Source organism: Blastomyces dermatitidis (genome assembly GCF_000003525.1).
Source record: "Blastomyces dermatitidis ER-3 genomic scaffold supercont1.10, whole genome shotgun sequence".
Taxonomy (NCBI): Eukaryota; Fungi; Ascomycota; class Eurotiomycetes; order Onygenales; family Ajellomycetaceae; genus Blastomyces; species Blastomyces dermatitidis.
The window spans coordinates 1137930-1160892 of record NW_025544783.1 but is presented as its reverse complement, the minus strand read 5'-3'; the positions used below and the strand labels follow the sequence as shown (position 1 = coordinate 1160892).

General features: G+C 29.8%; 2 protein-coding genes across 2 annotated transcripts; one reads left to right on the top strand and one right to left on the bottom strand.

Annotated features, from left to right (window-relative positions):
* Nucleotides 1–1347: 1347 nt before the first annotated feature.
* BDCG_17705 (uncharacterized protein) lies at nucleotides 1348–1572 on the bottom strand (the record flags this gene model as incomplete). The annotated part of the gene is made up of 1 exon (XM_045426785.1): nucleotides 1348–1572. One exon carries the CDS (start codon nucleotides 1570–1572, stop codon nucleotides 1348–1350), a length of 225 nt encoding a protein of 74 aa, XP_045282384.1.
* Nucleotides 1573–13956: 12384 nt separating this feature from the next.
* Nucleotides 13957–14178, top strand: BDCG_17704 (uncharacterized protein; the record flags this gene model as incomplete). The annotated part of the gene is made up of 1 exon (XM_045426784.1): nucleotides 13957–14178. The coding sequence occupies one exon, from the start codon at nucleotides 13957–13959 to the stop codon at nucleotides 14176–14178; it is 222 nt and encodes a 73-aa protein (XP_045282383.1).
* Nucleotides 14179–22963: the final 8785 nt, after the last annotated feature.

Sequence of the window (22963 nt, the reverse complement as noted above, 5' to 3'; positions counted from 1 at the left end):
TGATATCTAGTTTTATAAACTATTGAGCTCATCTGATTCATGCTAGGGTTTCATTGATGAGAGATAAGAAATATTGATCTTTCTTTATCAATCTGTTCAGATCTCAATAGTTCACACAGAATCAGAGTTCTTCACCTGATTTCTTTGCAAAGAGAATAGAGGCTGTAGTGAAAGAGTTGCTAACATGTATAAATTCTTTATTTAACAGATTATTGAGTGTCTTTTAAAGGAGAAGAAGTTCATCTCAGAACATGTTATAAAGAGAGTCTTAAGACAGTTTGAGATTCTTATCATTCTTTTTCTCTAACTTGATACTGTGATTTACTTCAGAACCTTGTAAGAGAGATATGTTTGTAATATTATCTTGTCAGAAGACATCTAGATATTCATGATATTATTGAGAGAGTTTCATACAAGGATCTGTTGTTGTAACACAGAATAAGTTTTCTAGAGTCTTTTTAATATCAGTCAGACTGACAGAATAGATTGATACATAATCTTGCTATCAGTGACTCTGTTGATGATTTTGATAATGACTTCTTTTTCAGAGTATTTTATACATGTTGACAGAGATCTGTGTCAGGTTCATGATCTTGTAAATGTTATCTTCATGAACTCTATCATTGTTAGAAAATATCAAGCTTCTGTTTTAAGTATTTAACAAGATGCCTTGTTCAGATAGTCAGATAAGTTCTAACATAAGATTGTAATCAAAATTATCAACTTCATATATATAGGCATCTTCATATTGATATTCTTCTACATCTATGGTCAGCTTCATCATGTAACAGGTATAAATGTCTTTTGAATCATCAAATCCTGTGAGAAGTCAGGGTTTTGATAGAGGAATACACTGAAGATTATAATGTCTTACAACTGAAGATTTTATCATTGCATAGTGACATAGATCACTGTCTATCATGGTCTTCATATTATACATGTTATTAATCACAGTAGATATAAGAATCACATTCATTGTCATCTTCTCTTCAAATCATTGTTGTTCAACCTCTTCAAGCTTCTATTTACAAATTTGAACAGAAGCTAATCTTTTCCCTGTTTCACTGAGACATTCTCATAGTTATTCTTCAAATCTTTCTTTAATGTAATGTGATTGATGTGAACAGGTGCTGATTCATTCTTCAAATGAGAAGGCACTGATCTTTCTCTTGAATATGAAGGTATATAGATCAATCAGCAGTTGAAAGCAATGTGTTCTGATTAGTTACAGTTGATGCATACTTCATGTTGATGTCAATCAGCAACTTCTTCAAAAGTGATCTCAGAAACTCAGAAGTCTGTTTGAATGATGAAGACTCTTGCTTATGTGTAGACATTCAAGTCTACTCAATTCATGGCATCTGCATCATTGTTATTTCTCAGCGCGGGTGTATGAGTTACTGAGGTGTAATGTCTTCTGCCACTGTTCTGTATATTCTTGAGCTTGATAAGATGATCATTCATTGTCTGAAGCTGTGTGCAGAAGTCTTCATAAGTCTGGTCTTCATCTGCACTTATAAGAGCCTGTAAGAGTTTGAAAGTTAATGTCTTCTTAAGTATGCTAATCTTCATTTGATTCTCTCAAGATTGATCATCTGCTTCTAGAATCTTGATGTTGAAGTCAGGAATAAATATTGTAAGAGAAGTGTTTCTCTGTTGAATACTCTGTAATCAATCTAATGCTTTCTATTGCATGACAGTGTCTTGAAACAGAATATCAAGATGTTTCATGATGTTATCAGATATTCAAAATGCTGGTTCACATGCTTTCATTTATGAATAAAACTTCTGTTTCATGCGATTCTTCAATCATTCATTGATATATCAATCTTGATTGATTAATAAATCAATGAAATCTTCATCTACACTCAGTTTCATAAGCATTTTCATTCTTCATGATGAGTAGAGAGTGAGATCAGAAGTATTGAAATATGTGAGAGCATCTAAGCATTCTTTCAGTGCTTTTGTATTCAATTCTGTAGATGTTGAAATTGCATGAGTTTCTTGTTGTGATAATTATTGAATCTCTTCATATTGACATTGTTAAGTTGCATGTATATCAGCTATTTATTGTTATTGTAGTTTCAATATTACTCAGAGTCACTGTGGCACTGCATCTATGCTCATATTCAGAGATTCTCTCATATTATTATTAGACATGATTATATTGATTGTCAGATGTATAATATCTGTGAAATCTGAAGAAGTGTAATTGTATTCTCATATATCTGAGTGTCAGAACTCTCAGGTCTTTCACTGATATTCTCTTATAAGATCTTATTCTCTTTGTAAGATTTTGTTACAGAGTCAGAGTAACTGATAAGCAAGCTTCTATCTAAGAACTATCTGAGAACTTAATATCTGCTTAACTGTTTGACTGTTTCTCTATTTCTTACACATTGTTACATGTTCAGATATCTCTTGATGAATAATCATTTTCTAATGTGAAGACAATGTGTGAATAATTGTTTTCTAAATAAGAAGACAATGAACATTTTTATAGTGTAAGAGGCCTATGCTGAATAGATCAGTATAATATTATAGGTCTTATATAACAAAGATAAAAATGTTAAAGAAGGAAGAAAAGAGAAAGTGTAAGAATCAGTGATTGAGGTGAATATTTATACATGTATGTGGTGGAGCTTCAGGGCGGAAGAATATACACGCGTTTGTAGCAGCTGAGAATCAGCAATCGAGAATGGCCGAGAATCGGAGCATACATGTTTGCGGCGGCCGAGGATCTGCGATCGAGAATGGCCGAGGATCGGAGCGTTCGTGGAATCTGTGAAGTGTAATGGAATAGTCTATATGATTGATCGGGCGCAGCCCGCTATAAAAAAGATCAATAAGATCTCTTCTAAGCAATTAATAATAAGATCTAAATAATACTGTAATGACTTTAGTGTAGAGAAAGTAGACTGACCGTGTGACCGTGTCTGAGACCAGGATCAAACTTTACAGTTGTTATGTTGCCTAAAAGCATTACTTCTGATCATGGTTTGTATTCATCACATTGATTCCAAATCCTGTTATTTCAAATATTAAAGGTCTCAGATTCACTTTTCAAATAAAAATCTAGTCTCAGATAAAGAATATGTTTAAATTCTTAGTCATATTTTCATTCTGATCTCATTATTGAAAATAGTATTAAATGAAATCATGAAATCATTTCTCACTTACATAATATCATAACATAGTGCTCATTTGTTGAAAATTCAATAGAGAGTATTATCAAATATTATTACTTTTCTGAATACAGATTATAATCAATATCATTTTAATTAAAAAAAAAATGTAAAATACAAAAAATAATAAAAAAACAAAAAATAAAATAATAAGAAAAAATCACAATAAAAAAAAAAAAAAAAAAAAAAGAAAGAAAAAAAGAAGAGAAAGAAAAAGATAGAAAGAGAAAGAAAAATAAAAAAAAAATAAAAGAAAAAGAAAAAAATAAAAAATAAAAATAAAAAAAAATCAAGATTACAGAGCTATAGTACTCTTAAAATACTCACTTCTCAGAGTCTTTATAATATTTATTATCAATTATGTATCTCTCATAGTGAGAATAACACAGCTGTGATGAGTCATTATCTTAACATTATCTAATAAATAATCAGTATATATTTATATAAATGTGAATAATTAGAAAATATACACTTAAAAAGTGTGATCAGGGTGAACTCTGCTGTCACTTGAATAACATTAAGAGTAGAATGCTGAAATTAATGATTTCTCTCATCAATTTCACAGACAAGGTATGCAAAGATAATCTTAAGAAATATAAGATTCTCTGACTTCTGGTAGAAATGAATCTCATAGAGAGACTCTATTTTCATTATATCAGAGACTGAGTATTATCAAAAAGTGTTACTTCAATACACATGCACTTACTGTGATGATTCACTCTCTGTGCACATGACTGAGAGTTGCAGCTTTCTCACACTGCACAGCTCTCTCTGAGATGCTGCTGTCAGTTTGCAATTCACACAGTCTCTCAGTTCAGCATGTGCTGTGCATATGCAGCCCTGCATGCTGAGGCCATGTTGATCATTATAGCCTGGCGTGATACTCACTTTTCACAGGCCATGTTTCATTTAATTGAGAGAGAGAGAGGGACACAACTGCTGTTTTATTTAAGAGAGAATGAGTAATTGAATCTGTAGAAGATAATTTGATTTCTTCTGTATTTAAAATTTAATTAGTCTATACTCTTCAATTTGAGAGTTTCTGAGAGTGTTTTAATAGTTTTCATACCAGCTTGGAATTAGTGATTGATTAAAGAAGAGAAAAGAGAGAAGAAAGAAATGAGAATAACTTATCTTTATAATATGAAAATAGAGAATTGCTGCAATTATTTATTCTAGTAACAAAGATCTGTTTTCTGTATGTATCTCTGATACAGATTATATGATAACTGTATACAAAGAATATTAACAGTGTATGTATTGAATAAAGATGATGTTGCTATACAACACTGTAGCTGTTTCTGTACATTGCTGAGAGCTGTTAATATTTTCTTTGAGTCTCTTTATATTTGATAAGTTAGTAATATATTTTAATACACTCTCTCTTTCATTATCATCATCATTATTATCATTATTACTATTATTATTATTATCATCATCACTATTATTATTATCATTATCATTATTATCATCATCATTATCATCATCATTATTAGTATTATTATTATATTATTTCTGGCCGTCTCTTCTGCCTTCACCTCTCTTCAACACTCACTGAAATCAATTATGTCATCTCTCTTCAAATATTCTGCGGTCCTGCAGATTATCAAGGCGTGTGAGTACTGTCACAGATTGAAGAGAGAGGAGAAGAAGGTATTCAAGTGAGAGAAGACAGATTGTAAGACATATTATAATGCCTTGAAGAGACTCTGTAAGAAAGTAGAATAATAACAATTTTAAGTAACACTTCTGATAGATTTAGACTGAACTAAGTATAGAAATAATGTGAATAATACTGCCTGTGAGAGATTGAAGAAGAAGATAGTGAAGAGTCTTATACAGTAGTGATAAGATCAGAAGAAGTTCTGAGAATGATTTAAGATCAAGATGAAGAGAGAGAGAGAGAAGAAGAGTATTACTGTAAATAAGCAGCAGTAGAAGAAGATTGAGAGAGTGTTGAAGTGAGAGATAAAGAAGTTAAAACTGATAAGTTTTTTATTTATTGAGAGATAACAATTTTTAATAATACTTCTGTTCTCTAATTGATTAGCAGAAGCTGACAGAGAAGAAGAGGATTGAGACCTTGTTCAGATCTTGAATGCACTTCATAATTCAGAATATTGAGAAGACAGCTCTGCTCTCTGAGTATGTTAATCTACTTATCACTGAGGTGGAATTTGAGACAGCAGACCAGAAAATGCGAGATTTTGAGACACAGATTAATCTGACTGAAAGGAAGCAGTGAGAACCCTTCTCTGAGAAGGCAGCAGAGAGAGATTTTAAGATAGTTATCATCTCAGATGAGAAGGAGAAGAAGGAGAAGAAGAATGAGAAGTGAATTATAAAGAATGATAAGAAGAATGAGAAAGAGAAGAAGAATAATGAGTAGAAAAAGTTTTTTTCTTTTTATATTAGTTAGTTTAGTTGTAAGTTCATAATTATTAATAATTGAAATTAATTTTGAGTTTTTAAAAATTATTGTACAAGTTGTAATCAAGTCAGAAACAATATATATATATATATATATATTTAACTATTATGATTCACAAATCACTATAATGTATAAGTATCAACATTTTTTCAACATTGATATTCACAATATTAATATATTTTTAATAATATCATCTGATAATGTAATTTAGTAACACTCTCTTTCACAATATTAATATATTTCAAGAAATATGACAGAGATTAATCAAGATTATTTATTTACTTTTATACATTGATGATATTCAATCTGAGTTAGTACTAAAATTATAACTAAGCTAAGAAACAAGATTATTTTCTCTTATATTAATTCTTCTTACACACATCAGTGATCAGTTATTGAAAATAAATTATTATCTTTCTTAAATTATTATTATATCTTCTGAATTCACTTCTTTTACTTCTATTGAAGATTCACAAACTCTTCAAGAAATCACTGTGAATTACAAAGTCTATGTTGTTTACAATTCAACACAGAATACTCTCTTTCAATTATAGTAAATAATCACTTCATTCTTCACATCTGATTCCAGGTCATGAAATTTATGAAAAACTCAACACAAACATTGAGATGAACTATAGAATAATTATCAACAGGTTGCATTGCAGATTACTGAAGAGTCATCTCTCTGCTGCAATCACTGCAACTTCATTCAGAAACATTCATCATGAACTGATTATAGTTCTGAAGAAATTTTCTGACATCTGAAGTCATCAGAATGCAGACAACAAAAGAAAAATAATCAGAAAATTACTACTGAGCTGATAAGTTACTCTATCAGATAATGATTTTTAATAACACTAACTTTCTAATTTGAAGAAAATCATGTGAAAATGATCTTGTATCAGTACTCTGATTTTATAACTCTCATCTGATAACTTCTGTGAACAATTACTTTGTATGTGTATATCTCTGAATCTTTCTCTTTGATCAATTGAAAACCCTGAATTCTGAACACTTCTTCAAATGCTTAATTCAAATCTTCATATTTCACATCAATTCTGTCTTCAGTTCAACCTTGAGACACACTACAAAGTCAATATGTAACATCTAGAATCAGAGTTGAAGAATCATCAAAGAGTGTCTCTCACAGTGAATGCATGAACTAGTACAAACAATCTTGCATTTATAAGAGTTACATGTTATTACATTGATGAGAACTGAACTTATTAAGAGACATTAATTAAATTTGAATCATTGATCAGTAGTCATACTGGGGATTATATAACAGAGGTATTAATAACTGTGATTAAAAATGACTATTAAGATATTAGTCTCAGTCTTCTTACAATTACAACTGATAATGCTGTGAATAACTACACTATGATGAAGAGCTTGAAGCAAAAATTGGCTTTGTATTTCTGAAATGATAAACAAGATCATATTCTCTGCATTACTCATGTGATTTAACTTGTGATACAAACACTGATAAAGAATCTTAACATTAAGATGAATAATAATGAGATGACTGATTCTTGAGATGAGAATGAGATGAAAGTAATTACTTAAGTAACTTTTACATTCACTTTACAAAAGATAATGTTTTTTGATAACACTTTTTAATATTGCTTTTTGATAATGCTTTTTGATAACACTACTGTTAATTTTGAATAGATTGACTAATAATTTAAATATTGTAGATTTGAAACATTGTTAATACAATTTGTATCTCTTCTAAACAATAATAACAATTTCATGATATTCAACAAATAAACAAATCAGTTACATCACTGAATATGATACAGAATATTAGAATATAATGAAGTTCAATATATAAGATAACTATTCAGACTCTTTGATTGCATCAGATAATTGATCATTGAGTGCAACACTCTAATTAAGAAAAGATTCAGATATTGAATCTTTCTGATATAAAGTGAACTCAGTTGAAATATGTGATTGATTTACTGTTTCAGTTTTATAAGATAATAAAGACAGTCTCAATCACTTGTACACCAATGCTGCAGTCAGTCTGATGAGTGTATAACAGTTTATTTACTCATCTTGAGAAGCAGTTGAATCACTTAAAAAGAAATTCAGTCTGAGATGATACTATAGTGCAGACTATTGTTACTGTAAGGAATAAACTGGCATATTACTACAGTAAAATGAAACAATCTTTTGCAGAGTACTATGCTGTAGCAGCTCTACTAGATCTCTTCTGTCAAGTTAATATCTACACTTCTCAAGATTGAACAGAGGAGAAATGAGACTCATATGTTAAATTAGTCTGAGACTACTATAATGTCAACTATCAGAGATTTGAATGAGCAGATGTTTGAGATGTGAAGACAGTGAAATACAATTCTCTAGTAAGTAATGATCTTTGATAACACTTCATATCACATAGAACTATAATACTAACTTTGAAACAGAACTTGCATACATTAATTGCAACTGAAAATCAGGCAAAACTACAGGCTTGTAAAACTGAATTTGACTGCTATCTTCAAGATGATCTGATGAATTTACACATCAAATCAATTCTAGAGTTATGAAAAATTGTTGAGAGTACATATTCAACTGTTGCACTGATGACACGTGATATTCTGACAATTTCATTGACAGAGGTGGGAATGAAGTGAAAGTTCAACTCAAGTCAAGATATTTGTCACTATTGCTGGGGACAATTATAAGGAGAAATAATCAAGAAACTCATGATTGTAAAACATAGAATTATCAGACAGTTTAATACCTCTGATCACAGTATTTCAGAGAAGTGTAGTTTTCATGAGAAAGTGAAGAATAAACTTACACAAGAATGTATTTAGTTGTTTCATGAGTGTTATCAATAATTGTTATTAAATTCTGATTATATAAGCAATCACTGAATGAACTGAATAAGACTAATTTTGATCTTCAGTCTCAGTCTCATTCTGATTTTGAAAGAATGATCATCTTTCATAGTTTATTCTGGAAAATTACTCTCATTTCACTGTTCTTGAATTAAAGCTGGTCATTTTTCACACCATTTCTCTCAGAAATGGTCCATTTTCAGATTTTTTTGAGGCTTGGTCCTGGTGAGACTCACGCCAAGAAATGTATGAGATCAGATCAAATGAGACCAAATGTGAAATTCATGATCCCAGCGGCCAGTCTAAGAGAAAGTAAAGAAGAATTTTATATATTCTGATTCTTCACTCACTATGAAGAAATATTAAAAAAGATTTAATAAAGATCTCTATTTCAACTGTGAAGCTGATAATCACTATACTAGTAATTATAAGAAGCCGAAGAAGAGAAGAAACTGAGAAAATATCTTCTTAAAGTTAACTTCTCTTCTGACAAATGTATCTATGAAAGATAAAGAAGAGAAACAAATAAAGAATTAATAATTCTTATATCTCTGAGTTTATATTATAATTACAATATATACTCTGAATGAGAAGATACTAGTAAGATATCTACTTAACTTCAGAGTGAATATCAACTTTATATTCTATCTCTTTTCTGTGATACAGAGTTGAAAGAAGATAGATTTATCAGATTATATGAAATTTACTGATAAAATAAAATACTATCATTTTAACATAATTTAAGTGAAGTGTGTAATCACAGACTCAGAAGAAATCTTTAAGAAAAGTAGTCTGCTTCTTCATATAGTTAATATCATAGATGAGAACATCATTCTAGATCTTTTATAATTGAGAGAAAACAATTCTCTCATTGACTGAGTCACTCAGATAGTACTATCTCACTGATGAAGAGACAGTAATAGAGAAATCTGAAGAGTTTTATTGAAAGAATCTTGAGAAAAAGATAGAGTTAATATACTATATAGCAGATGACTGAGACTTAAGAAAAGATAAAGAAGTCATCATTCTCACTGCAAGATTAGCAGTAGTATCTGTTATTAAAGATAGATGAATATAATATCTCTTTACAGATTATAAGAATGTCTTTTCAGAAAGAGAAGCAGTGAAGTTTTCTAACATCAAGATACAATATAAGATTTGTCTTGAAGATAATGTAACAGTGCTGTACAGGCCTCTTTGCAACTTATCTGTAAAGAAATTGAATATTCTGTATAAATATCTTGAGAAAGTGCAATCAAAGAACTGAATACACTTATCAAAGAGTTCAGCAAAGACATCTACACTCTTTATACTTAAGAAGAATGATAGACTATGTCTATATGTAGACTACAGAGATCTCAATAAGATGATAATTAAGAATCACTATTTATTACTGTTAATTAATGAGATGATCAATTGATTATCTGAAGCAAAGATGTTCTCAAAGATTGATATACAGAATGTCTATCATAGAATCAGAGTTAATGAAGATGATATTTAAAAAACAGCTTTTCATACTAAGAATAGCAATTTTAAATATCTTGTTTTATCTTTTAATCTTTGTAATACTTCAGTCATCTTTCAGATCTATATAAATGAGATACTGCAGAGCCTTGTTAATATCTTCTATACAGTATATCTAAATGACATTCTAATCTTCTTAAAAATAGAGAAAGAACATGATATCTATGTTTGAGAAGTATTTAGTCACTTGAGACAGTATCAACTCTATATAAACACTGAAAAATATTCATTCTATATGCAGGAGATTGATTTCTTAGATTATATTATTGAGATGAACAGCATTTCAATGAACAGAAGTCAGGTCTCTGTCATTGAGAACTGGCTGATACTGTAGATATACTGTGAGATGTAGATGTTTCTAGAATTTGTAAATTTCTATAGATGATTTATCTATATATATTCACAGATTACTGCTCTTCTTACAGATCTGTTAAAGAGAAGTATAAAAGACAGAAAAACAGAACTGTTTATTCTTACTTAAGATACTGTACAGATGTTTGCAGAATTAAAACAAGCTTTTACAGATATCACAATACTGAATTACTTTAATCTCAACTTACTTAGTCAGTATGAGACTAATGCATCTGAGAATGAAGTCTGTGAAATCTTTTCACAGTTAATATCAGAGATCTTTCAATATTGAAAGAATCAGAGAATAATCACTTCTGAAAATACAGATAATGAAATATCTGTAAGAGAAGACTTCTTCACAGAGTCTATAAAATACTGTGAATAAAGATCAGTGATTTTTTTCTTCAAGAAGTTATCACTTATACAGAGAAGATATGATATTCATAATTAAGAGATATTAGTAATTGTTAAATTCTTTAAGATCTGATAATATTATCTTCAGAGTAGTAAGTATTTAGTATAAGTTCTCACTGATCATGTAAATCTATGTTACTTCTTAATAATAAAGAGCTTGACAGAACATCAAGTTAGATGAGTGAAGCTGCTTTCAGAGTATGATTTCTATATTTAATATTATTCAAATCAGCTTAATCTCACTGATATATTATTTAGATGATCTGCTTATAATATTATTAATGTGAAGAAGAATTCTATAAAAGAATCTCTGTCATGACTGCAGAAGAAGCTGACTGCAGAGAACTAAAATTCTCTAAAGCTTAGAAACAGTGCTGGTAAGACAGCTGTGTGATTCAGTATAGAAGATGAAAGAAAACTTAGATTCTTATAGAGAACTGACACTGAAGATCATGAGCTTCTCATATTATATCTTACTATTATTGAATTGATAAAGAATAAAACAGTCTACAATCTTTCAACTTAACTAGTTTTGAAATTCATTGACAAGTTACAGAACAGAAATATCTCTACTACAGCTTGAATTCAGAAGTTAAAGAAGAAAGAATTCAGTTTGAACTTAGAAGAGATAGACTCTGAGCAGAGTGATATCACTAAGAAATCAAGTCACTGATAACTAGAAGAATATGAACTTCTACTGCTGAATGATTCAGTCTTTGTCTCTTATAGTAGAATGATGTATTAGAAGTTATTAAGAATTCATCATAATAATTCTCAGATAGAGTACTTCAGATTAGAGAAGACTGAAAAGCTTCTAAAATATAAATATATTTGAGATAAGCTCTGAACAGATGTTAAAGAGTATATTAAGACTTATAATATCTATCAAAGAATAAAGATTCTGCAGTATAAGTAATATAGTAAGTTGATATCACTATCTGTTTCAAAGAACTTATAGTAGAATCTATCAATGAATTTTATAGTTGATCTGCTGAAGTTAATAAGAGTTAAAGAATATAACTCAATTTTAGTCATTATCAATTATTTTATAAAGATGATAAAATATATCTCTGTTTATAAAAGATTAAAGTCTCTGAATTGACTGATCTGTTTTTAGATATTATTATTTATAATCACAGTGCTCTGAAATCATTGATCATAGATTGAGAATCTCTCTTCATCAGTAAATACTGGTCAGCTTTTTACTATTATCTTATAATAGAATGTCTTCTCAGTATCATATTTTATTCACAGACAGATGATCAGATCAAATATCAGAATCAGATATTAGAACAGTATCTTCAAGTGTTCTATTTATATTATCAGAATGATTAACTTAAACATCTTCTGACTGCTGAATTCATATATAACAATATAAAAAATGCAATCTTAAAAGTATCTTCTTTCTATACTTATTATAAATATAATTCTTTATTACTCAGTGACATTGTGAATAATGTTTCAAAGAAGAAAATAGACAGTCAGAATATTGAATAGATACAGAGAACAGAGTACTTCTTAGTATCAGAAGTAAAAGTAAGATTAAAACTTTTAAATAAAATTTATAAGAAGATGATAAAAAGCATTCACTGTATTCAGAAGTGATAGATAGAATACTATAATTAAAAATATCTTTCAATGAAGTTCTTAATAGAGAATCAAGTACTACTTTCAGTAAAGAATATCAAGATAATAAGACTGTGTAAGAAGCTCAGTGAGTAGTAACTAGAATCTTTTCTAATAACAAGAGTAATAAGTAAGCAGATATATAAGTTGAAATTTCTCTTAGAATTGAAATCAATTCATTCTGTTTTTTATATTTTCTATTTAAAGCTCTATAAGTAATGTTCTAAAATAGAACTGTCTCAGCTGAATAATATCAAAATTGAGAATGATACTGAATATCTTATGAAGAAAATATTAAATAAGTGAATACATTATAATAAGCTTTAATATCTTATTAAATGAAAAGATTATTCATCATCAGAGAATTTATAAGAACTGCTTGAGTATTTGAAAAATACTGAGAAAGAGATTGTAAGCTATGAGACAGCTAGTAGAGACTGTCTTATTATATATCAGAGATGTTGAATAAGAAATATTATTTAAGACTTTTTATTTTTGTTAAGAGATTTTTTAGGGATAATCTCACAGTGATGAGTCAGTATCTTGTGAACTTTATAGTACTCTTCTTCTATTTTCTCTTAAAGAGATTTTAGAAGTTTAATAAGACTATATAAGTGTAAAATTTCTGAAGCAGTTAATAAGAAAAGAAAGAGATATTGAAAATTAATAAAGATTAATATTATTAATTTACAGATTACTGCTATTCTAATAGAGCTGCAGCTCACTGAAAAAGTAAAAAGAAGAAACTTCAGAGTCTACTTATTAATAATTACATTGTTATCAAACTCATTCTTTATCATTGAAGTTTCTGACACTGATATCTGTATCTACTGAGAAGTTAGTACTGCAGTACTGCAGAGAAGCATGCTATAAAAGAGTATAAGAGATACTTGAAGTATTAATTTATAAATTTATAAAGTATCTCAGTTATCTGCTTTAATTGAAGTGAGATTCTCTTCAATCAGTAATTCATCTCTGTAGCACTTTCAACAGCAGTGTCAGCTGATCTCTTCTTAAGATTAGTTATTCTGAGATGTTTTTTCATCTCAGAGATTCACACTTTCATCTTCTTTTATAGATAAGTAAGAGAAATCTTCTCAGTCTTAATAGAATTCATTAATACTTAAAGCTCTGAGACTCTCATTCTGTACTGCTTAAATATCTGAGCTTCTTATCAGAACTGATATGATGTCTTCTCATAGAGTAGATAATACTTATAAAAAGATAGAAGTTATTATTACAGATGTAATGAAAATAATAGAAGTAAGAGAAGAGATAGATATATAAAATCCTCTCTTTCTTCAGCTGCTTAGCACAGTATAGATAAATGATAATACTGATCAGAGACTGCACTGAAGCCTTCTCACAGAGAGAAGATAAAGAAATCATAGAACTCTGTAGACTCAACTCAGCAGTATTCTGAGCAGGGCTTAAGTATGTTATAGAAGAGAAACTACACATTAAGCTTCTCAGAGTTACTATCTCTGAAATCAAGCTCTCTCTGAAGTTCTCTCTGAATGACTATATAAGGTTATACATCACTGTGTTGATTGAGAGAGGGGACAGTGTTGCAATGACAGTAGAAGAGGCAGGGAATGAACTGAATACAGATGAACTGACTGGTAGAAGAAATGACACTTCACTGCAAGATACAGCTACTATCACCGCGGCTATAAGAGATGTAGAAGAAGAAGATATGACAATGAGAGCAGTGCTACTGCAGCTTATTGACATCACTGTCTCTGTCTTCAATCTGGCTTTCTTGACAGTCATGAAGACCGCAGCTGCATCATGAAGATATTTATTCACTAGAAAATGTCAGAATAAGTTCTGTATTATCTTTCAAGAATAATACTCTCATACACTCACTGTTGCAATTGAGAGAAAGAAAAGAAAAATGTATTATAGAGAGAGAGAATCTTTTCAAAAAAATTCTATCACTACTGTTAGCTTTGTCTCTAAAATACATTACTTTTATAGAGAATTTCATATATAGAATGAAATATGATGAAAGATCTGTAAGTCATGTATTAACTACATTTTTCACATCTTAAATTAATACATAAGAAACTCACTTATCACATGTTTGATTTGAATGAAGATGAAAAAAGAAAGATTTACACAGTCAGTAGAAAAACTCATCTATTTCTTTATACAGTATACACACTGTCAATTGATTGATAACTATTACTATATAATAAAGATAACTTCTAATTCAGTAATCTTAAGAACATCAGAACTATACTCTTAAAGAGAAGAGTATTGTCACACTCTCAACTGTATCAAGACTCTGTTGCAGTTTCACACAGCTTATTACTTTTATATAAATGATTTCATTCATCTCACAGATCATTCAAACCAGTTTTCAATCACTCTATGATATTATTTGAATATATCATAGAAAGATCTGATTAATGAATATGAGAACTCTTCTTCTATATAAGATCAGCAGATTACTCTTTCTTAACAATGAGATGCTGCTGAGATATCACTCTGACTATTCTTGCTGTGAAATGAAAGAAGAGTATTCACTCATTATCTATATAGAATAGCTAGGTGCTGGCTTCTTATTAAAGAAGTCAGTGATTTGTTTTTCTTCTACTGAAATATATACAAGAGTTACTGTGTTTCTTATATAATTTTCTTAGTATACTAAGTATCATATCTGTGATATTCTTGCAATAATTCTGTAGTCTACAAGCTCACTATTCAAGTAAGATAGTCAAGCTCACTCATACAGCTTCTCAAACAACTACCTCTACATGATGCCGCTGACTAGCCACTGCTTCGGTTCCGTCACGTTACACACAGTGTCCCTCATCTTCATAGTTTAGTGAAATGAAAAACTCAGAGTCATAATCAATCTTTACAGAATTAACACACAATTATATTCAAATGCCTATTCTCTCTCTAGATAAGATACTATTCTATTCTCTCTTAACAATGAAGTTGTATTCTTCACTCTCAATATAATTAAAGAATTTTATCAAGTTCTTATATATATTAAGAACAGATGAAAAACTGTCTTTATAACTCTGCATTGAGATTATCAGTAATTAACTGTATTAAGTATGAGTCTAGCATCTAGTCCAGGCTTTTTTCAAAGCATGATGAAGATAATTCTTCACAAATTCTTATAATTCATTACAAATTCTTATAATTCAGCCTTCTAGTCTACATTGATGACATAGTGATATTTTTCAAGTCACTGAATCAACACCTCTCTGATCTGTAAGCAATTCTCTTATATCTGAAGATATCTGATCTGACTCTCTTCATTAGAAAGTGTCATTTTATCTACTTATCAGTATCTCTTTCAGATCACAAAGTATTTCATCTAAGACTTTCAATGCATAAATTCAAAGTTAAAGTTATCAAGAACTTGTTCTTTCTCAAATCTCTTATCAGAGAAAGAGTCTCTTCTTCATTTCCATCAATTAACTCTGGAAATGAACTGGATTGGAATAGATTTCTTGATTGGAATGAAAATAATTCTTCAAAGAAAATGCCTTCTCAACTGTACAGACTATGCTCTCTAATTAAAAATCAATTTTCTTCTTTAAATGTTGAAAAAGTTGATCATGAGAAGTTATCTCCCTGGAGAAAAAAGCTTGAATCTCTTATAGACTTACAAATAAGTGAACTATCAAAAGAGAAAGAATATGAACAGCATTTGAAGAGAATTTCTACAATCAATATAAAAGACTCTATTCTGATTTATTCAGATGACATAAAAAATGAGAACTTGAATAGATTAGGCGCAGGCATTGCTTATACTGAAGATAATATTAATTTTATCTCAGATTTCTGGAATCTAGGCTCTGAATGTGAAGTCTTTGATGCTGAACTATTTGCAATAGTGAAAGCTTTCAAACTCATTGAAATAAAATCTCATAAAAGAGGAAATTGTTTGAAAGAGGCATGGATATTCTCTGATAGTCAAGCTGCTTTAAAAAGACTTAGAAATAGTCAGATTCATAATGATCAAATGAATCTTGAACTGATCTTAAACTCTGTTTTAAAAATTCAAAAGAGAAGAACATCAAAGCTGAGAATTCATCTGCACTGAGTTCCTGCTCATATGAATATTCATGATAATGAATTGGCTGATTCAGCTGCAAAAAAGGGTGCAGAATTAAGCAGATCTATTCAAAAAATTGTGTCCTGGTCTTTTATAAAGAGAGAAATAAAAGAATCTTGTTTAGACAAGTGAAATGAAAGCTGGCAGAAACAAAAGAAGAGTATACATTATTCAAGATTTGAAACAAAACCCAAGTGGAAATCTTGTTCAATTAAATGTAAAAAGAAAATATTCTCATCTATAATACAGTTGAAACTAGGACATGGCTATTTCAAATCTTATATACAAAGATTTGATGATAGATTTGACTCAATAGAATGCTCATTCTGCAATACAAATGAGAATCCTGAGTATATTATAATGCACTGTGCATTATACAATAGTCTCAGAGCCAGATTGAAAGAGAAGTATGATCTAAATCAATTAAATATGAGATTCTTATTCTCAACTGAGACAGGAATTAAATACTTAATAGACTTTCTATCAGAAACTTAAGCAGCTACAAGAAAATGGCTAAATTCAGAATTATCTGAATATGAAGAGGAGGAAATCAATCAGATATAGTCTGTTAAAACAGCTATACACTCTCTTTTAATAATTTGTTTTGTTATAGTCTCTCTTTACTTTATCTTTTTCTGTATCTTTTCCTTTCAGTTTCTTTCTATCTATCTATTTAATGTGTCTATCTTTGAGACTGTGTTCTTTCTCTCTTTTCTTTTGTCATGATATTGTCAAATGGTTTCAAAGTATCAAAAGATGTTAAAACACTGCAATTTGTAAACAGTTTTTGTATTCTGAGCTGGAATTTTCTGATTTTGCATATCTGAAATTGATGAATGTACAATAGGTAACTTTACAGACATAGAAAAAACCCTGAGAACTAAAGTTCTCAGGTAGATGTCATAGTCTCTGACTGCATACATCTATAATTGAAGAATAATAATAATAATAATTTCTCAAATCTCTTCATCAATTGAAGACTTTCTTAGATTTGTTCAGATAACCGTGTCATGCTTACTTACTCTCTGTAGTGAGTGTGTCACAGTGTACAGAAAACCACACTGTAAAGAAAATATTTTGAATATAGTAATCTTCAAAAATTAATTAATAATCACCATCATATCTATCTATAATATAAAGATTATCTATATACTCATTAGAAGGTGTAGAATTCACTGTAAGTTGAGATTCTATAGAATTATCTTATTATGATTGAGTGACTGTAGATTTTGTAAATTTGATTCCAATCAATTGAAGAGTCTTATTGAATGTCTTTTTCATCTCATCTGCTCTACAGGTCGCGATCTTACAATTGATATTCTTAATAGTGAGGACTTCACCTACTTGCACCTGCCTGTGGAAGGATTTGATGACTCAACATCTATTTGCTCAATAATGATCTGCAAGTTCACTCTCACAGTGTGCATTCAATTCTGCCTGAACCATGCTACTCTTGAAGATCTTGTTCAACTGCCTTGTCAAACCAGGTGTAAGGGTATTCTTCACATCTTCTAAGGCCTTGACTGCTGCATTGATTTGATGACATAGTTTTGCAACTGTCTCTGAGAAGATTAATTGCAAGGAGGCAGTTGACAGTTGATCTGCAGGTGGCAGAGTAAAGTGATCGCATACATCACCATCACCATCGTATATGTTGAGATCCGGGGCATCATCAATGGTAAGAGGTCTCAATTAATTGAGAATTATATCGCGATTAACTGGATACATTCCACAGTCAGCAAAGCCAGCTCTCACAGTGTCAGGTTTGAATGCTTACAGTCAGATGCTCTCCAGATTAGTAAGGAATTGTCTGTCATCATACTGCTCATATCTGTAGCAGGCAGCCTCATTAACTGCCTTTGTATGATAATGCTTATACTGCTGAAAAGATATGTTATCAGGAGGTTGTAGAATATAACTTGTATGAGATGAGAATCTGAACAGAATAATCTTATGAAGGTCACAGTATTGAATGAATTCTTCTGTGAGATGAGACTCATGATTATTCATTAATAGCAGTCAATGACTGCTCATTTGACACTTTTTTATCATCTTATTGAACCGCTTGATTCATTCAAATTCAATCTCATTATTTGTAAAGCCAGACTCAGATGCAGTGATGATGTAGTTGTCAGATAAGTTGAAGTGTGTATATGAATCCTCTAGATGAATCTTCAATTTCATTATAATCAATGAATTCAATACTGTGTCATCTGCACTAACACACTTTATCACTGTTATTAACCTGTGAGAGTATGATGACTGTATGACAGAATTCATGTCTTTAAAGATGATTATAACTCACTGTCCATGTTCTTCTTCTTCTTGAAATTCAATCTCATCAAAGTTGTAGATATCATAGTGAAAAAATTGATATTAATTGAAGACAGCTTCATATCAATCAAATCAGTTGATAATGAAGCTTATATCATTGCAAGACACTCATTTTGAATTCATGGGTTTTTGCTTGACTCATTTGTAATCTGGCAGGTGTTTGATGAATTAATATGTTCATATCTTACTTACTGTGAGAGGTGCAGTCTCTGAATCTGTATGATGCTGTCTCAACATGCGGTTCACGGCAGCTTTGATATGCTCAATGATGAATGGGCAAAAATTAATGTTCAATTGATGAATTCATATCTTAATTGCCTCTTCCTGGCTGTCATTTAATGCTTGATTCAGTGAAACTCTCATAGTCCTTGATTTCTTCTCATTGATCCTCTCATACAAGATGGTATATGAGACTTTGAATTCTCATGACAGAGACGTGATTTTTAATTTTGAATTGCTTTTATATGCATCAACAGCTTGTTGCAACTGCTCCTCAGTATAATTAGAAGATTTAGACATGATTATAATTAATGATGATTATTTGAAGATGAAGAATGAAGATATTGAAAATATTTTCTTTATAATGTGATTTTCCGTACGCTGTGGCGCACTCACTACAGAGAGTGAGTAAGCATGGCACAGTTACTACTGAGAGTTTGTTACTTATTACACTCACAAAGTAGAGTCATTGCAGATCTGAAAGATATAGAGATTTCATCAGACATCTTTTAAGAGAAATCTCAGAAAAAAATGAGCTAAGAAGACAATTGCCTCAACAGAAGAATTGCAGCAATATTGACAAAAAATCAAGAATAAATTATATAATTCTCTCATTCTCAAGTTTTTCAATTTCTACAAGAAATTCATTATCTATGTAAATAGAAGCAAAGATGATATGAGTGCAGTAATACATTAGAAGAATAATAATAATAAGAAATGTTCTATTCTCTTTCTCTCCCAGATATTAAAGAGTAGTGAGAAAAATTACAGCTTAACTGAATTAGAAACAGCAGTCTTAATATGACTTCTCAGAAAGATATCTCAATATTTTGATGAAGACTTCATTATAGTCATCAATCATATCATCTTATAAACAGTATTGTAGATAATCTCTGTTGATAAGTATCTAAATAATTATCTTAATCAATGATCTCTATTTCTATTCATTTTTGTCTTGTGTATGAAGATCATATATCAAGCTGAAAAGTCTCACATAAATACTGACTCTATATTGTGATTATTCACAGTGAAATCTGAAAAGATTAATCAGCTATCAGAGACACAGATCATATTTAAATATCTATCTACTTATTTCAAAGATATCAAGACCTCTCATTTCTCTGTTCTGTTTATCTACACTATAGAAAGTTTAATCATCATACTAATAGCTCATGTCTTTCTCATAAATCTTCTTCACATGCACTCGGACCTAAAACATGACATTCAGAAGAAAATAAAAACTGATTTCTACTTTTAAGCTATATACAGATATATCATGAAATGCATTGAACAGAGAATAGAAAATGCAAATCTCTATCATGACTTTCAATAAGATAATGATCAATAACTTCTCTACTAGTAATAGCAGTTCTTGACTGATGAGAACTGCTTCTGAAAGAGAGGAACTAATATGACAGACTGTGTCTAATCAATCATATAGACTATTCTGTTACACTTCATAGATTCTTCTGCTCCACTTCATAGATTCTTTCATTTCACTATTAAACATGTACACTCTGATTCTCAGTCATTCTCAATCACTGATTCTTGGCTGCTACAAACGCGTATAGATTCTTCCGCCCTGAAGCTTCATTATATACACTATTACATACATGTATAAATATTCACTCTGATTGCTGATTTCTACACTTTCTCTTTCTTTTCCTTCTTTAATGTTTTTCTCTTTGTTATATAAGACCTATCAATATCATACTGATCTATTCAGCGTAGACCTTTTACAAAAGACTTGATATGATTGAATCTTAAGAATATATAAATTACACATTCATCTTATACACTGAATTACTGTCATATTAAATATAAAGTAATAGAAGTTCTAAACAGTTATAATTATCATCTTGATATATTATCAGAGATTTATAATGTCTTTTATATAAGCTTATTTCACTGTGTTATTACTGACTCATTTTCTTCTTAACTGACTTTCAACTGACAGTTATCAGACATCATAGAAAAAGATAATAAGCTTGAGTGAAAGATTGAGAATATTCTCAATGAGAGATTCTACAGTTATAACTGATAATATCTTATGAAATGTATCAGATATAATTAACTGATCTGAACTCTGAGTTCTGTGTTATCTGAAACAGTGACTCTTAACTGATAAGAACAGCTTCTGAAAGAGAGAAACTAATATAGCAGACTGTATCTGACTAATTATATAGACTATTCTGTTACACTTCATAGATTCTTTCACTTCATTCTTGAATATATATACTTCAATTCTTAGCTATTCTCATACACTCTAATTCTTGATCATTCTCAATCGCTGATTCTTAACTGTTATAAACATGTATAGATTCTTTCACTATGAAGCTTCACTATGTATATTATCACATACATGTATAAATATTCACTCTAATTACTGATTCTCATACTTTCTCTTTCTTTTCTTCTCTAACATTTTTCTCTTTATTATATAAGATCTATCAATATTATACTGATCTATTCAGCGTAAGCCTCTTACAGAACTACTTTATTAAGTTAAAGTTAATAAAAGATTATATTACTCTGAAGATTTTTAATTATCTATTATTAAACAAGATATCAGAGAAAGTCAGTATATAATTTATAAATCTCTTCAAGCTTGAATTACTTTATTCATTTCTTAATAAGCTATGAGAATTCTGTGATACTAATTGAAATAAGCTCTAAGTTTTGAAATCAGATCACTGTTCAATACTTTTCTATAATAAGTTAACATTCTTAGTTTAATATGTCTATTTACTCAATCAATCAATTAATTAATCAGTTATTAACTTGTTAATATATAAATCAGAGATTATATTCCCTGAATCTCTCTTATAAAAGAGAATATTATTCAATATCAGAGAGCAGAGCTTGACTGAATTATAATTATATTTATTTATAAAATAAGAGAAGTTAAGTGAATTTTCTTTATACTTATTTCTCTTTATCATGTTATGCATAATCATCTACTGAATCTGTTAATTTTACAAGAGAATTCTGACAATTACACTATTATTAGACTGCTGATAGTTTGAAAGACAGCATTATATAATATTTTAATACAGAATAGTGATAAAAATAATGATTATTTAATGTATAAGTCTCAGACAATAAGATATTTGTATTACAATTAAAATATCTTATTTCTTTAAATAGATAGTTGATGAATAGTAGCTAAGTAACAGATAACTAGCTTAATAGTATATTAATTTCACTGACAGAATAGTATACAGTATCTTATAGTATCTTAGTAGTATTCTAATAATAATATCTATTAATTACACAGTTACTGAGTAGTATTATAATAATGTTAGAAAGTTCTGCACTGTCTTAATATTATCTTGACATTTAATATTCAGTGATGTGTCACTGAATATAATAGTGAAACATGTATTACAATCAGCGACACGTGACACGGGTGGAATGATGAATCCACAGTGTAATCACCGTAAATTAACTCTATGTTCTTCCCGTATGAAACTTTTCCGAGTAAAATGCCCTGTAATGTGACCTCACATAATATCATATGCATCTCATCAAATTCTGTAGCATCTGCCCTAGTGGCGTTGCCGTAGCGACCGCTCCGCCTACACGTGATCTCATATGTAATATATATATAGCTAGCTCTTTCTACACGAATACAATGAATTAATCATCTCACAGGTTATAGCCCGGATAGCATGTTTTTACAAAGAATTACTTTTTTTTTTCTTACTTTTGTTTAGAAACACCTGTGTAAGCATTGAATGTGTTCATTCTGAATAGAAGAATTCTTTTACCATATTTATATTACATGTTTTGAGTGTATCTACTTGACTGACAATTGAAATAGCAGAACTCTACAGTATAATATAATATGTTTTTTTTTTCAATTTCTTTATTCAACTCTTCTTTGATCAATGAGTGGTATGCCTACATCACAGAGTGATAGAAGAAGAACTTTATATTTGCATTC